Source organism: Carcharhinus amblyrhynchos, chromosome 1 (genome assembly GCF_965287045.1).
Source record: "Carcharhinus amblyrhynchos chromosome 1, sCarAmb.v2.hapA, whole genome shotgun sequence".
Taxonomy (NCBI): Eukaryota; Metazoa; Chordata; class Chondrichthyes; order Carcharhiniformes; family Carcharhinidae; genus Carcharhinus; species Carcharhinus amblyrhynchos.
Genome location: NC_137324.1, coordinates 35868211 through 35885505, shown reverse-complemented (window position 1 = coordinate 35885505; position 17295 = coordinate 35868211). Strand labels below are relative to the sequence as shown.

Below are 17295 nucleotides of genomic sequence, written 5' to 3'. Positions count from 1 at the left end.
TTTGAACACTTGAGTTGAAAATGGTGAACAGTGTTTATTAAACCCTTTAACTTTGGTATTTACTGATCACTTCAACCACTCATTTTCTCCAACCTGAAGTTAGGATAAAACTGGTACACGGTTTCCTTGACGTTTATTGTCATGCTGTTTTGCCCAACTTATTTCTACTCTTGTAACCCATGTGACCTGATTAGTCCACTTAGTTTTGAGTCTTCTGCACAACACAATTGAGATGACTAGTGCTATTTATAAGTCAATGATGTTGGCAATTTTTGAACCAGGGAAATACAGTTGATTGAATTTAAATGCTCTTCTGTGATAAAAGCTGAGCACTACATTCTGTGATGCTAAATGCAACCACTTGTAGGAAGGTGCAATTTCACCTTGACAGTTTCATGTCTGCAATTTTTATTCTAAATGCAGATGTAGGTACAGATTTTAGTGGGTGCTTTAATGCTTGCTTGATTAGCAAACTTTGGAGGCCATCATGTTAAGAATCTCCTCTAATGGGAACAACTGAGAATATAGCCTCATTCAATCAGCGAGAAACTACATCACACCCATTTTGTATTGAGCTATTCATGAAAATATTGTGTGCCAAATACCCTTTTTGTTTGTTACATCCCTCTGGAACTGATCACTCTGTTCCTTTCCAGTGATAGGGAAATTAGAAAGTGTAGATGTATGAAGGGACCTGGATATCTTTGTCCATAAGTCACTGAAGGCTGACATGCAGTAGCTATTCAGAAGGCTAATAACATGTTGGCCTTTATTGCAAAAGGATTTGAGTACAGGAGTAGTGAGGTCTTGTTTGAAGAGCTTGGCTAGGCCGTACCTGGAGTACTATGTACAGTTTTGGTTCCGTTACTTTAAGAAGGATATTCTTGCCATTGAGGCAGTGCAATAAAGGTTTACCAGATTTGTAGTGGGGATGGTGAGGCCGTGTGTCTTATGAAGAGAGATTGGACAAACTGGGCCTGTATTCTTTAGAGTTTCAAAGAATTAGAGGTGATCTCATTGAAACCTACAAAATTCTTTAAAGGCATACACAGGGTAAACATAGAAACATAAAAGATAGGAGCAGAAGGAAGCCATTTGGCCTTTCGAGCCTGCTGCGCCATTCATTACGATTGTGGCTGACCATCCAACTCAATAGCCTAATCACACTTTTTTTCCCCATAACCTTTGATCCCATTTACCCTCAAGTGTTATATCCAGCTGCCTCTTGGATACATTCGATGATTTGGCATAAACTACTTCCTGTGGTAATGCATTCCACAGCCTCGCCACTCTTTGGGTGAAGAAATGTCTCCTCATCTCTTTCCTAAATGGTCTATCCTGAATCCTCAGACTGTAACCCCCGGTTCTGGACTCCCCCGCCATCGGGAACATCCTCCCTGCATCTATCCTGTCAAGACCTGTTAGAATTTTATAAGTCTCTATGAGATCCCTCTTTATTTGTCTGAACTCCAGCGAAAACAATCCTAACCTCGTCAATCTGTCATTCATCAGTCCCACCATCCCCTGAATCAGCCTGGTAAACCTTCGCTGCACTCCCTCGAGAGCAAGAACATCCTTCCTCAGAAAAAGAGACGAAAGCTGCACACAATACTCTAGGTGTGACCTCACCAAGGCCCTATATAATTACAACAACCCATCCCTGCTCCTGTACTCACCCTCCTGCAATGAAGGCAGGTGCAGGTGAGATGTTTCCCTTGGCTAGGGAATCTAGAAGCAGGGATGTCACTTGGGACTATGGAGGGAAGAAATTTCTCTACACAGAGAATTATGAATCTTTGGAATTCTCTACGCCGGGGGCTGTGGAAGCTGCATCACTGTGTATGTTTAAAGCAGAGAGCGATTAAATTTCTGTTTAACAATAATTATATCTACTACTTGGGGCAATGGAGGGAAAGTGGGAAAGATTACTGAGTTGGATGATCAGCCATGGTCATAATGAATGGTGGAACAGGTTCAAAGGACCAAATGACTTATTCCTGTTCCTACGTTGCTATACACATTTTGCATCTAATAGTTGATAAGAGAACTCTACAATCTGATGACCACCAAATTTAACTTAATTAAAATAAATTCAAAAAATAATTAAACTGAAGCTGATTTTAAATCTGAGTGTGCAAATCGTTCTTTGGACAAAGATATTGGGCAGAATTCTTGTTTGTCCAAGGAGGCTGGAGACCAAAGGCAGACTGGCCTGCAATTTCCAGCTGGTGGGTAACCCATTAAGCAATTAAAAGGCCAAATAAGGCAACTGCAAATGCCGACTGGAATTCTGTAGCTGGTCTGCAGATCTCCTGGCGAGACTGAAGAGCAGCCAAGGAATGGAGGTGGCCTTCTTTTGGGGGTGGGGGGAGGAAATGAGAGAGAGCGAGAGAGACTGGGGAGGGGCAGAGTTTTATCCTACGCCTGCTAACCATTGGCTTGCCCCTTCATGAAGATAGTCTCGCAGCTGTGGCCTTTGTGTTGTAAAGTGTTTAATAGCTCTTCAGCACCTATCTTTGACATTGGGCCACTGACTTTTCAGCACCTGTCTTTGACATTGGGCCACTGATTTTTCAGTACTAAATGGCTTCTTCCTATTGACCCTCCAGTTTCAGAAGCCCATCCATTATCCTGAATTGAATGGTAAGCATAGCACCTGGCCTAGAATTGACCTTGTTTAAAATCATGCTGGACATCAATGCAGCGTGGGGTCAGAGATAGGAAATGCATCTGACATCATTGAGCAGAAAACCAGCCCATGATGCCTAGGTTTCCCTACCTGAAAGAGACTACGGAGACTTAGGTGAGACAGTGGGGAAGCTTTTGAGCTCCAGCCAGGCAGTGAGGCGATTTAGACCATGAGACCTGAGAAGTGGGTGGAAGGTTTAGACCTGGAGACTAAAATGAATGAATTCAGAGTCGATGGGGTGGGATGAGGTGGTGCTCTCAAGCTTTGTATATGGCAGAACAATTTTTTTTAGGGCTAAATGAAAAACTGAATAAATTCAGATAATATTTAAACAATTAACTTCCATGTGTTTTTTAATGCCTGTTGTGCTAGATAGCTTTTGTACGCTGTCAAATTTGATACCAATCATTCCAAATTAGAATGAATGCTATCAAATTCTAATTGAGACATTGAGTACATATGAAAGGAAAAAGGGTGGCAGAACTTTCAGCTGGTGAAACCTAGGCTTCATGGGCTGGTTTTCTGTTGAGTGACGTCAGATGCATTTCCTATTTCTGATCCCACATGCATCCCACCTCCACCATCCTCCCACGTAGTGCATCGATGAAACATTGGACTTCAAACATAATGTGTTACAGATAGGGTAGAGAGGCAAACTGAACTTCATTATATTTCTCTATCTTTCCATAAGCTGAAGTGTTTTAATTTTTGATGTAGCCTGTGACATGTTTCCCCAAACCCTCCATTTGTGAAGTTAATTTTAAGAGACTCGCTGCAAATTCTCCTTCATGTTAAATCAGGAGTATTGTTTACTTGTGTGTTTAAACCTAGGGAATGATCATAGCAACAGCATATGCACACTAGAAGGAGATGGGAATGAAAAGACTTTTACAACGGAGAACTTAAAAACAAAGATATGGATTAATTCAAGTGAATGTCAGAATCCAGTGAGTGTTTCTTTTGTAGGATTTAAAGTTCAGGTAGATTCAGCTAGCTGAAAGTAGGAGTTGCTCAATTCTGGTGATGCCATTGATGAGTCAGCTTGAGGTTAACAATCAGTTTCTACGTCTTTGGTCAAAATCCATTTTCACCTGACTATTAGCGTCCGCTGATATAGTAGGTCTTGGTGGCCCTCTGTTATATGACCAGACTCAGGGGACCATCTGTTTGCTGCTCCATCGTTTCGTTGATTATAATGAGTCCATGCAATGATAGGTGTGAGATTTCACAAGGCTGAAGGTTGAGTTTTCTTCTAATTACTGTTAGAGGTTTCCAAAATTATATCCAATTTACAAATAATCTGATCTGTTGCAAACATGTTTTTGATCCAACAATGTTTATTTTTAAATAAGCAAAAGTAAGGTTTTGATTTCAACAGTTCCCTTTCATGTCTTATGGACATGACATCCTGTTTCTTTCTCCACAGATGCTGCCCAACCTGCTGAGTTATTTTTTTCAGCATTTTGTTGTTAGTTCAGGCCTCCAACATCCACAGTTTTTATCTTCTATTATATCGGCGGCATGGTAGCACAGTGGTCAGCACTGCTGCTTCACAGTGCCAGGGACCCAGGTTCAATTCCCGGCTTGGGTCAGTGTGTGGAGTTTGCACATTGTGCGTGGTGGGTTTCTTGTGGGTGCTCCAGCTTCCTCCCACAGTTTGAAAGACGTGTTGGTTAGGTGCATTGACCCGAACGGGAGCCAGAGTGTGGCGACTTGGAGAATTTCATAGCAGCTTCATTGCAGTGTTAATGTAAGCCTTACTTGTACCTAATTAAAATAAACTTTTACTTTTATGTTGGACCATGGCTAATAATGTAAATGATTCTCTGTTTTTTCTGTGATTGAGCACTTCATTAAATATCACTTGATATTGGCATAAAATATTAATTAACTGTAAGGTTTGAAGTAACATTTTTTTGTTGTATTCTAACATAAATTCATTGGTTCAAGCCATTCAGCCTGTAGTTGCACTCACTTGTCATTGTTGGTGCTGTAATATCTCCATTGGGAGCCTTTCATTATGGCATAACAATATTCTTTGTACAGCCAATTTTAATAGAAATGTCCTATGGTGGTATTAACCTAGATTTCTGTCATTTTTGGAGCAGATTATTTTAATAAATTCATGTGTGCGATCTAGGTTTTCATAGGAAAGGCTGATAAAATATGACCCTTATTAAAATGTTATTAGCAATCGGTAATGTTAGTCCTTAAGGGTCTTTTGTGCTATTTTTGCACTATTTATAATTACAGTAGCCTAATCTTGATTGAACAGAGCTTGAACATTTAGTTCCCACAAAGAATACTGGTAGTAATGCAGTAAGAACTTCTTTTCCAAGGTTAGTTTAAGATGTACTTATTTACTGGATACCACTGAAATAGTACCCCTTGTCAAAGGAAACCCCTAAGCTTTGTTGTGAAGGAAAACCAAAAGGCTTTGATACACAGTTCATTGCTTGCCATCTAGCTTTATATACTCATCAGAGCATAAGTACCTAATCAATGCCCACACCTTTTCACCTTTACCTTGAAGAACCTATTATCTAATAACGTAGCACAGTGGTTAGCACTCCTGCCTCAAAGCGCCAGGGACCTGGATTAGACTCCAGCCTTAGATGTCTATGTGGAATTTGTCTGTTCTCGCACTCTCCTCCCAAGTGCTCCAGTTTCCTCCCACAGTCCAAACGTACAAGTTGGGTGAATTGGTCATGCTAAATTGCCCCATGCTGTCCCCAGATGTAAAGACTGGGGGGATTATTGGGGTTTATGTGTGGAGTTATGGGGTTGGGCCTGGAAAAGATGCTCTGTCAGAGAGCCTGAGTCCTAAAATTACGATTTTCTTTTCCTTCATCTGTCTTTCCCACTTGTCCTCTAAGAAGCCCCATAAAATCAATCTTGCTGACCAAGCTTTTAGTTACTTAATATCTCCATTTTTCACTTGGTTTCAATTTTTGACATTATCCCCTGTGAAGACCCTTGAGATATTTTACTACAGTAAAGGTACTTTATAAATGTAAGATGTTGCTTCAATTGCAGGTTTTATTCAAAAACATTAAGTGCAGCAACAGGATATCGAAAGACTGAAACTCTATTGGTTACTGTAGGTGTAATTTTTGTGAATAACATAAGCCTGTTGCACTGCTTGTAAAACTCCAATATAGCTTACTATACCAATAATACTCGGGTCAGTGAGCAAAGATTCATGCATTAATAGTATTGTGTGTTTTGCTAACTTCCATTTCAAGAACAATGTGAGAAAGCAGTTTTAGCCATGCTACCTGTTTACCCCAAGTTCAGGAAGGGTCTTTATTTGATAGCAATATTTCATTTATTGTCACATGTATTAGTATACAGTGAAATGTATTGTTTCTTGTGCACAATATAGTCAAAGCCTACCATTCATAGAGTACGTAGAGGAGAAGGAAAGGAGTGTGTGCAGAATATAGTGTTAGTCACAGTTAGTGTGTAGAGAAAGATCAACTTGATATGAAGTAGCTCCATTCAAAAGACAGATGTAAAGGGGTAAAGAAATGTTAAAAACTCTCACCTTAAGGTTTTGTATCTGAATGCTCGGACAATTTGAAATAAAATGGATCAATTAGTTTCACAGATATAAAGAGGTATGATACAGTTGGTATTGCAGAAACATGGCTCTAAAGTGAGCAAGGAAGGGAACTAAACAATGAGGACTATTCAGTGTTTAGGGAGGACAGACAGAAAGGAAAAGGTGGTGAAGTTGCATTGTTCATCAAAGATGATATTGAGGAAAATTATTAGCATAGATGATGTGGAATCTGTATAGTTCGAGTTGAGAACTACAAGGGGCAAAGGTACAATGAAATTAAAATAAACTGAACTGTGAGATCCATTCTTTCCATTTTAAGTTGGTTTTATCCTGGTTAATTATTCTTTGTTTCTTGTCCTTTTCCATAGCCATCCTAAATCTTATGCAATGCTCACTGTCCCCTTTAATGTTCGCCAACTTGGGAATGACAGCACAAGAACAAGAATGAGCAAAGAATTAGATGAGTTCAAGATTAAGGGAGAAAGTAATGAAGTCTAAATAGGGTTACTCTGCATGTATGTGATGGTGCAGAGAATGGTAAATAAGATTAGTGAGTTGCATGGGCAGCTAGCCATGTGAAAATATGAGGTTGTGGCTGTAACAGGGACGTGCTTCAAAGAAGGGCAGGACTGGGTATTAAATGTCCCTGTGTACAGGGTTTTAACAAAAGATAGGAAAGGGGAGGGTTGGAAGTATTGATTAAGGAAAACATTGCAGTTCTGGAGAGAGGAGATGTATGAGAGAAGTCAAGGACAGAATCTATCTGACGACAATCAAGGAACAAAGAAGATGTAATTGCGTATAGGCAACCAACTAGGAAAGATGTAGATGAACAAATTTGCAAGGAAATTACAGAAAGATGTAAGAATTATAGAATAGTTATAATGGGGACTTCAATTATCTGAATGTAGTCTGGGGTAGCTGATGTATGGAAGGGCAGAGAGGAGCAAGAATTCCTCAGGTGTGTGCAGGAAAATGTTCTACAACAGCATGTTTCTAGTCCAATAGGAAAGGCTGCAATGTTAGACCTAGTTGTTGGGAATAAACCATTTTCCTTGTGGGCTTCGGGGGAGGATTTAAAACTATTTTGGATGGGGTGTAGGAGCCAAAAGGTAATATCTGATATTACCCCTTGGTTCCTAGACGCTGGCCAAGTTCTGGTGCCATGTCAGTGCAACCCTCTGATCTGTACATGTCTCGTCTCCTCCAGGGCTGGCCCAATAATCTAAAAATCTCCCTCCTCTCCATTTTTCCCGCTACACATTCATCTCCTTTATCCTCCTAGTTCTGTACTCGTGTGGGGAATATTCATGCTTAGTGTTGGCATGTTCTTTCACAGATATTATTTTGCATTTTAAAAAGTTCTCCAGTGATCCAGCAGCTTTGTTGGTATTTTTAAACTTGGGTCTGTGCTGAATTATGTGATGCTTCGTCTAAAATGAAGCCCAAATGATAAATGGCTGAAGGGCTACCTATTTAAAATCTTATGAGACTGCCTACTCAGGGGTCTTAACTTGCTTTTAGTATGCTGAGGGGCACGATCTTGTCCAAGTCTTGGGTTGCCCTGTTAATACTGCCTCAAAATTGCTTGTGTTAATACAATGCCTTCCAAACTGGGTTCTGTAGAACCCTTGGGCTCCAAAGGAGACATATGAGTTCTGCAGTAAGCCCAACCATTTTAAATTTGAAAATAGCTGTCCTTTCAGCTTGTTCAATCGAAGGTGTTTTTTTACAGTGAATTGGCTACTGATAGGCAGACTAGTGTGTGTCTCTGACCAGCAAAGAGACAAAGAAATAATAGAACATTTCAGCACAGTACAGGCCCTTCGGCCCTCGATGTTGCGCCAACCACTGGAACCAATCTAATGACCCTCTAACTTAAACTATTCCAATGTTATCCATATGCCTATCCACTGACCATCTGAACGCCTTTAAAGTTGGCAAGTCCATAACTGCTGCAGGCAGGGCATTCCACGACCTCACTACCCTCTGAGTAAAGAACCTACCTCTGACATCCATCCTATAATTACCACCCCTTAATTTAAAGCTATGTCCCCTTGTCTTAGGCATCACCATCCGAGGTAAAAGGCTCTCACTGTCCACCCTATCCAATCCTTTGATCATCTTGTATGCCTCAGTCAGGTCACCTCATAACCTTCTTCTCTCCAATGAAAATAACCTCAAGTCCCTCAGCCTTTCCTCATAAGACCTTCCCACCATACCAGGCAACATCCTGGTAAACCTCCTCTGCACCCTTTCCAATGCCTCCACATCTTTCTTATAATGCGGTGACCAGAACTGTACACAATTCTCCAAGTGCGGCCGCACCAGAGTTTTGTACAGTTGTAACATGACCTCACGGCTCTGAAATTCAATCCCTCTACCAATAAAAGGTAACACACCGTACGCCGCCTTAACAACCTTATCAACCTGGGTGCCAACTTTCAGGGAGCTATGCACATGTACCCTGAAATCTCTCTGCTCGTCAACACTACTAAGAGCCCTTCCATTAGCCCTATATTCTGTACTCCTGTTATTCTTACCAAAGTGAATCACCTCACACTTTTCCGTATTAAACTCCATCTGCCACCTCTCGGCCCAGCTCTGCAGCTTATCTATGTCCCTCTGCAAACTGTAACATCCATCCTCACTGTCTACAACTCCTCCAACTTTGGTGTTGTCAGCAAATTTACTAATCCATCCTTCTACATCCTCATCTAGGTCATTTATAAAAATGACAAACAGCAGTGGCCCCAAAACAGATCCTTGAGGTACACCACTTGTAACTGCACTCCAGGTTGAATATTTCCCATCAACCACCACCCTCTGTCTTCTATCAGCTAGCCAATTCCTGATCCAAACTGCTAAATCATCCTCAATCACATGCATCTGCATTTTCTGCAATAGCCTACCATGGGGAACCTTATCAAACGCTTTGCTAAAATCCATATACACCATCCCCTCATCTCCGGTATCAGCCTAGTGAACCTTCTCTGCACTCCCTCCAAGGCCAATATATCCTTTCGCAAGTGTGGCGACCAAAACTGCACACAGTACTCCAGCTGCAGCCTCACCAGTACCCTGTACAGTTGCAGCAAGAATTATCTGGAGTTTCAAACAGAAACTGTGAAGGAAAAATATACATATGAGAAAAGATTTTTAAGTGTGGTTTTGGGAGTGGAGTTTGGAAACTCTCAGGTGACGATCATCTGGAGGAATCTAAAATAAACCCACAGACATTCGTTTGGGGTTTGGCACTTGGAGAATATATTTGCCCACAGTCATCTTGTGTACCTAATAATTTTGTGTTGATGAGAACATTGTAGATCAAAATGTACTTTGTTAGCCATGTTAATCCTAAAACCCGTGTGTAATAAGCTAAGGGGGTGACTAAAGGTGTATTGTACCATAATCCAATTTTTTAATGTTGAATAAATGTTGTTTTATTGGTATTAAAACGAATCAGCAGTCCTATGACACTCTTTCACCACGTTTTATAAAATAGAAGATATGGCCTTTTAAGTCAGGGTACCATCCTGGGATCTTCATCCAGTTATAGCATCAACTGGGGTTGTGAGTGTGTGTAGCCTGAATATTCATGAAGACTTGGCACTTGACATCCATCTAGAGAGTTGGCGAGCAATGCACCCCTGACCTGGCCTCCACAGCCTTTTGTGGCAATGAGTTCCATAGATTCATACCCTCTGGCTGAAGAAATTCCTCCTCATCTAGGTTCTAAAGGGCCGTCTCTTTACACTGAGACTGAGCCGCCTTATCCTAGTCTCTCCTACTAATAGAAATACCTTCCCATGTCCACTCTATTGAGGCCTTTCAGTATTCTGTAAGTTACAATGAGATTTCTCTCTTCACCCACCCTCCCCACCCCCAGTCCTTTCTAGATTCCTTTGGGTACAGACCCAGAATTCTCAAAAGCTCCTCATAATTCAAACTTTTCATTCCCAGGATCATTCTTGTGAGCCTCCTCTGGATCCTCTCCAATGGAGGCACAGTGGCATTGTGATTAGCACTACTGCCTCTCAGAGCCAGGGACCCTCCAAGTGCTCCAGTTTCCTCTCTGTCTGAAAGACATGCTGGTTAGGTAAATTGTACCCAAACAGGCACCTTGTGTGGCAACTTGGGGATTTTCACAGTAACTTCAGTACAGCATTGATGTAAGCTTACTTGTGACACTAATAAATAAACTTGAACTTAGATACGGGGCTCAAAACTGTTCCCAATACTCCAAATGTGGTTTGACCAGGCCCTTATGAAGCCTCAGCAGTGCATCCCTGCTTTTGTATTCTGGTCCCCTCAAAATGAATGCTAACATTGCATTTGCTTTGTGTTGAATGGATATATTTAGGTTCTTTTTGCTATCAGACACGGAGTAGCAATATGCCTGCTTTACTTTTACTTTACAGTAATATTGTAATTTTTTTTCAGGCTTCATGCAGTTTATTCAGTCTGTGCCTGTTGCTGAAGTATTGGCGACAGAAGGAAGTATACAGGTAAAATAAATGACATAACATTAATCAGATCTCTGTTCTCAGTCTGATATCTTTTCACAAGAGGCACAACAGGTGAATTTCAGTTGATAGCTTCATACCATATGTTGCCTAAAAATGTATTCATTTCAACCAAGTTGCAATACTCCAGGCCTAATTTATGCAATATTTAAATATCTTAACATCCCACTTTCAAATCCATGCAGAACACAGGTGTTGGGAAATGTGCTGTTGCAACAGATGCACCTAACTTGCCTGCATATTTCATCTGTCAAACCTTATCTGCAATAACTACATTCCAATTCGTATAAACTGGGTCAACTCAAGTACCTGCTTGCATGTGATGCACCTTAGTTGTTTAAACCTGGTTAGATTTTATTTAAATTTATACTTTTCCCTAGAACTTTAAATTAGATGAAGGAAATAATTTTCTTAATAAATTCAATCTTGAAAACCATGATCAGACCATTTACCAGATAAATTTCAAATTCACAACTAATATATCATTGCTTTTCCCAAAACCATTTCATCACATTCATAGAATTCTAGTATGACCATTTTGTAAGCAAATAAAAACCAGACATATCCTACAAACAAACAAAGAACAACCCAGCACGGGAAACAGGCCCTTCGGCCCAACGAGCCCGCACCGCCTTTTCAACAAAGCATTTTCCTACACCTACCCTGCCCTGTGTGTATGTGAGTGGAATCCCTAATGTAGCCAGATTCAGGGGAGAATAGTGTCAATTTGGTACACCAATCAGCCTAAGAGCACATCTTTGGGGTGTGGGAGGAAACCGGAGCGCCCGGAGGAAACCCACGCAACCACAGGGAGAATGCGCAAACTCCCACAGACACAGGCCCAAATCCATGTATCTGCACAGCTAGCAGTGATAGTCACTGAGCTGTTGTGGTGCCCGTCTGCTGGTCCAGGATTAAGCACACACAACGACACGAAGTACTAGGCCACTCTCAAAACCTCCAAGAGCAGCCCACGCACGACCCACCGTGTGCATTCCCCTCGTTTGACAACAAGGTGGACCGACACCTGTGGATTAAAAGAGACAAAACATTAACATGTAATACTACATTTCCAGTGTCGTCCCGAGGCTCTGACCCCTTTTTAATACCGTTTACTACAACCCTCCGTCCCTGTTTCGCTCATGTGTCTATCTAAGTAAACCTTAAACAAGTCCAACGTGCCTGCCTCCACCACCTTACTTGGTAGCGCGTTCCGTACCCCCACGACCCTCTGCGTGAAAAACCTTCCTCTAGTATCCAAATTATACTTCTCCCCCCTCACCCTTAGATCGTGACCTCTCGTAATTGTCCCCACTCTAGGGAAAAGCCTACCTTTTACAGAATTTATTTTCCATTTTAAAGTATTCATGTAGCAAATAACTTTTATAAGTCTAAATACAGTAACAATTGTAATTAACATAAACTTGCATTTACAAATAGAAGCTGACATTTATAATGCCTGCATACCCATTCACAATGTAATCACATTTTTAACTAAGTACTAAAGTTTGTAAAGTTTATTAGTGTCACAAGTAGGCTTACATTAACAGTTGCTGTGAAAATCCCCTTCTTTGCCATACTCCGGCGCCTGTTTGGGTGCACTGAGGGAGAATTTAGCATTGCCAATGACACCTAACTGGCACGTCTTTTGGACTGTGGGAGGCAACCAGAGAAAACCTACACAGACACAGGGAGAATGTGAAAACTCCACACAGACAGTAACCCAACCCGAGAATCAAACCCAGGTCCCTGGCGTGTGAGGCACTCGTGCTAACCACTATGCCACCTTGCTGCCCATTTTACTATTTTGTTTACTTAAATTGTATAACTTATCACAAGACATTCACACTTGGATTGTAGAGGAACATTTTTGAGATCAGTGCCATTGCTACACATTCTTGCCTGTGCTGGAAGCAGGTCAGGTCATGGGGTTGGACCAACTTTGCTTTAATTTCCTTCAATTAACTTTACACTGTTATATGATCATGGTAATTTTGTTCTTAGGAATCCAACCACCAAAGTACCTTTAGTCAAAATGCAATGTGAAAAATCTCTTAATTTTGAGTGAGAAAGAACTCTTAATCCAAAGAAGTCCCCAAAAATCCGAGTAACCTAATGTCTTCAATTGTGCATTTTCTAGAACTTTTTCAGAAAACATGCACCCAATGAAAAAGGGCCCTCTGGTATCAGTGCTGAAGTTATGGACACGTATGTTAAAAGCTGTGGTGAGTAAATATGATGAACAGAGAAGTAATTATTCTAATAGACTGTTAACTCAGATATGGTTATTTGTGGGAAAAGAAAGATATTTAATTCTTTATCGTGGACTGGATCCAAAGCTCATACCTCATACCTTAGAGTCATACAGCACCAAAGCAAGTCCTTTGGCCCACCAACACTCTGCCAATCATCAAATACCAATCTATACTAATCCCATTTACCAGCACTTGGGCCAGAGTCTACAGTGCCTTGGTGATTAAATAGACTAATAGAAAATGTTGAATTGAGTCCATTTAAGGAAGTAAGAGATAAAGTAAATGGAGATGTTCAGTAGAAATTTGATATAATGATATTTCGAAGACATGACAAAATTTACAATGTGCACACAGCATTTACAAAGAATGTGACAACACAGAAAGGAAGTTTGCTAAAAGCAGAAGGCAGTAATGGCTCATTAATATTTTTGTGCTCTAAGTGCAAAAACCAAGAATTGGCTTTAGGACCATTATTCAACAGTAACAAGTTGTATTTATAAAACTCCTTTGACATAATAGAGCAACCCAAATCCACTTCACAGGAACAATCTAAAGTAAAATTTGATGCTGCATCCTAAAAGATAATTTGAGGGCAGATAGTCAAAAGCTTCATCCGTGCAGTCGCTTAGGAAAGTGAGGCAGAGAAGTTAGGGAGAAACTTTGAGGTTCAGTCCTAGGCAAATGAAGTTATCACCACAATGATGGAGCAATTAAAATCAGTGATTTTAATTGCCTAGGTGAGTGCAGATATATCTGAGGATTGTTGAGTTGGAGATGATTGCAGAGATCAGAAGTGGCTTAAGAGTGATTTTAAAACAAAGATGAGAAGCTTTAAAATCAAGATGTTGCCTGAAGCCACTGTTAGTTAACAAACACGAAGGTGGGGGCCCAGCAAACAGGACTTGGTGCACATAAGGACATGGAAGCAGAGTTGTGGACAATGGGATCATATATAACACCAAGGTTGTGAACAGTCTGATTCAGCCTCAAAATATTGCCAGTAGCGTTATGGAGTTGGTAGCTAGCTAGTGGACTTTATTACAGTAGGTCTTCCCAGTACTTAATTGGGGGAAATTACAATTCATCCAGTACCACCTGTCAGATAATTTAGCAACACTGGAGGAATCCAGAGAGCTAGTGAAGTAGAACTGGGTGTTGTCAGTGTATGTGTGAAAACTTGCGTATAAATAACACAGTTTGTAGGTTGCATTCCTCGTCAGAATTTTGGTACTAAGGATCTTAGGACATGCTGATTGTGCAGTTCAATGGCCAATAAAACTTCGAATAGTTAAAATGTGAGGTGGTGAATTTTGATAGTAATAGTTAGGAGGAGGTAGAAATGTTTAATAGGATAGAGAAACAGAAGTACATAATCAAAAATGCCGCAGATGCTGAAAATCTGAAATACAAGCAAAAATTGCTGGAGGGGAACCAAGTGTATGGTGTCGAAATTTGCTGATGACACCAAGATTGGTGGAACAGCAAATTGCACGGAATGTGTGGAGAGTCTGCAGAAGGATCTAGATAGGCTGGGCGAATGGGCCAGGAACTGGCAAATGGAATTTAATGTTGGCAAGTGCGAGGTGGTCCACTTTGGTCGGAATAATGGTAGGAAGGACTATTTCTTACGTGGTGAAAAACTGCAGCAGGCGACGGTGCAGAGGGACCTCGGGGTCCTTGTGCATGAGTTGCAAAAACCCAGCCTGTAGGTGCAGCAGGTGGTCAGGAAGGCTAATAGGATGCCGGCCTTCATAGCGAGGGGGATTGAATATAAAAGTAGGGAGGCCTTGCTGCAGCTGTATAGGGCATTGGTGAGGCCGCAGCTGGAGTACTGTGTGCAGTTTTGGGCACTGCACTTACGCAAGGATATTTTGGCCTTGGAGGGAGTGCAGAGGAGGTTTACTAGGCTGATACCGGAGTTGAGGGGGTTGAGCTGAGGAGAGGCTGAATAAACTAGGCTTGTACTCGTTAGAGTTTAGAAGAATAAGGGGAGATCTCATTGAGACATATAAGATGATGAATGGGATGGATAGGATAGAGGTGGAGAGACTCCTCCCGCTCAGAAAGGACAGTAGGACTAGGGGGCACAGCCTCAAGATAAAGTGGGGGGAGGTTTAGAACAGAGTTGAGGAGGAACTTCTTCACTCAAAGGGTGGTGAATCTCTGGAATTCTCTGCCCTTTGAGGCGGTGGAGGCTGCCTCGCTAAATATATTTAAGACACGGGTTGATGGGTTTTTGATAAGCGAGGGGATTAAGGGTTATGGGGAGAGGGCGGGAATGTGGAACTGAGCCACTTCAGATCAGCCATGATCTTATTGAATGGCGAGGCAGGCTCGAAGGGATAGATGGCCTACTCCTGCTCCTATTTCTTATGTTCTTAGTTCAGATTGTATCTATGCAGCAAAACAGTTTTTTAATTTATTTTGTGGAACATGGGTATCGTTGGTTGGCAAGCATTTATTGTTCATCCCTAATTGCCCGAGGGCAGTTGAGAGTCAACCACATTGTTATGGCTTAGAGTCACATATAGGCCAGACTAGGTAGGGACAATAGCGAACAAGACTTTTTTTTCCCGACAGTTGACAGTGGTTTCATGGTCATCAGTAGATTCTTAATTTCAGGTGTTTTTTGTTAAATTCAAATTCCAACATCTGCCATGGTGGGATTCGAACCAGGGTCCCCACAATGTTAGCTGAGTTTCTGGATTAATAGTCTAGCGATAATACCATTAGGCCATCTTCCCTGTGTTAATAGCTGTGATTCTCCCTTTCCGGCACTAATTTTTTAGCACAGCAGCCTGGGGCGTTCATGTGCACGTTCCTGCCACACTAGCATCTCCCAGTGTTGGATTTCTAGTGGTGTCAGATCTGCCCAATGTTTTAGGTCATGACAATCAGCAGAACTGAGGAGAATTGGAATTTTAAGAGTTTTTAAGCCAGTGTGGGGAAGATGCTGGAAAATCAAAAGAGAAAAACAAAAGCAAAATACTGCGCATGTTGGAATCTGAAACAAAAACAGAAAATGCTGGTAAGCTCTGCAGGTAATATAAATGTTAAATAGGATAGAGAAACAGAAATACAAAATCAAAAATGTTGCAGTTGCTGGAGCTCTGATGAAGGATCATTTAGACGTGGACCATTAGCTTTATTCTCTCCCCACGGACACTGTCAGGCCTGCTAAGCTTCCCAGCATTTGCTGTTTTTGAAACAAATGGGAAGGTCTGTGGAGATCGGGGGAGATTAAGTAACAAAAGATGCAACAACCAGAATGGGAATGGATCTAGGGAAGAAACAAAGGTTGTGTTCAAATGAGGTGTGAATGGCTGCATAGCAATAATCTTAATGCAACATGAAGGGATAAAGAAACAAAACAAGACAAAAGGAAAAAAACTGATAGGACAAAATGAAGGCAGAGGTTATGAACTAAATGATCTAATATGGAGTCCAGGAGATAAGATTCTGTTCTTTGACTATGCTTTGAGAGAAATGGACACGTTCTCGCATCTTTAAAAGTGCACTGACAAGTTGGTTAGCCTGTAGTTAGAATGTTAGTCTAATTTTAGATGCCCTACTTCAGGATATAGTCAATGGGAAGAGATATACCTGATGGCAGAGACGCTTCAGTCCTAAAGAAACAAGAAAGAAAAAGGATATGAGGAGACCTGAGAGAAATGATCAAATCATTATCAGTTTGATGAATTAATAATTAGTTAAATATTAGAGGCCATCAATTTAAAATCATTAAAAGAAAGAAGGTGAAGGTTATGAGATTTTCTTTATTTCTGATAAGCTGTTTCAATCTTAGACACTCTGCATAATGATGGAAATAAAACCAGTGAAAAGTTTGGATGAATATCTGAAAAATCAGTTCAAGTGGTTGCAGGGAATAGAGCAAATGAATGGGCCAAAGTGCATAGCAAAAAGGAAGCTAGTCTGAAGATTATAATTTTACTCAATATTTGCGAAAGGTTTTTCTAAACACAGCTTTTACATACCATAAATCAAAACACCAAATAAACCTCTAAAGTGGGAGGGCCAAATACCCAATGCTATAGCATTTATTCACAATGATCATAGTGTGTTTTCAGTTTGAAGTTTTAAAATTTAATTTTAATTATCTTCCACATTTTAGTAAAATGTGATTGACCTTCTTATGTTATGAAAACCTTCCAGGTCTTCTCCAGCGTGGGCCAGTTTCCTTGCTAATCTTCAGCACTGTAATCTAAAGACTTGGATAAGCAGTTTGGATAGTTGACATAA

The 17295-nt window shown here is 40.9% G+C and overlaps 1 protein-coding gene across 1 annotated transcript in view; it reads left to right on the top strand.

The window, feature by feature from the left end:
• pik3c3 (phosphatidylinositol 3-kinase, catalytic subunit type 3) overlaps positions 1-17295 on the top strand; it is a 124744-nt gene that overhangs the window by 86010 nt on the left and 21439 nt on the right. Inside the window, exons 19-20 of the mRNA XM_080208711.1 lie at positions 10698-10762; positions 12921-13005. Of these exons, the coding sequence (XP_080064837.1) occupies positions 10698-10762; positions 12921-13005 (150 nt within the window). The remainder of the gene's footprint in view (positions 1-10697; positions 10763-12920; positions 13006-17295) is intronic.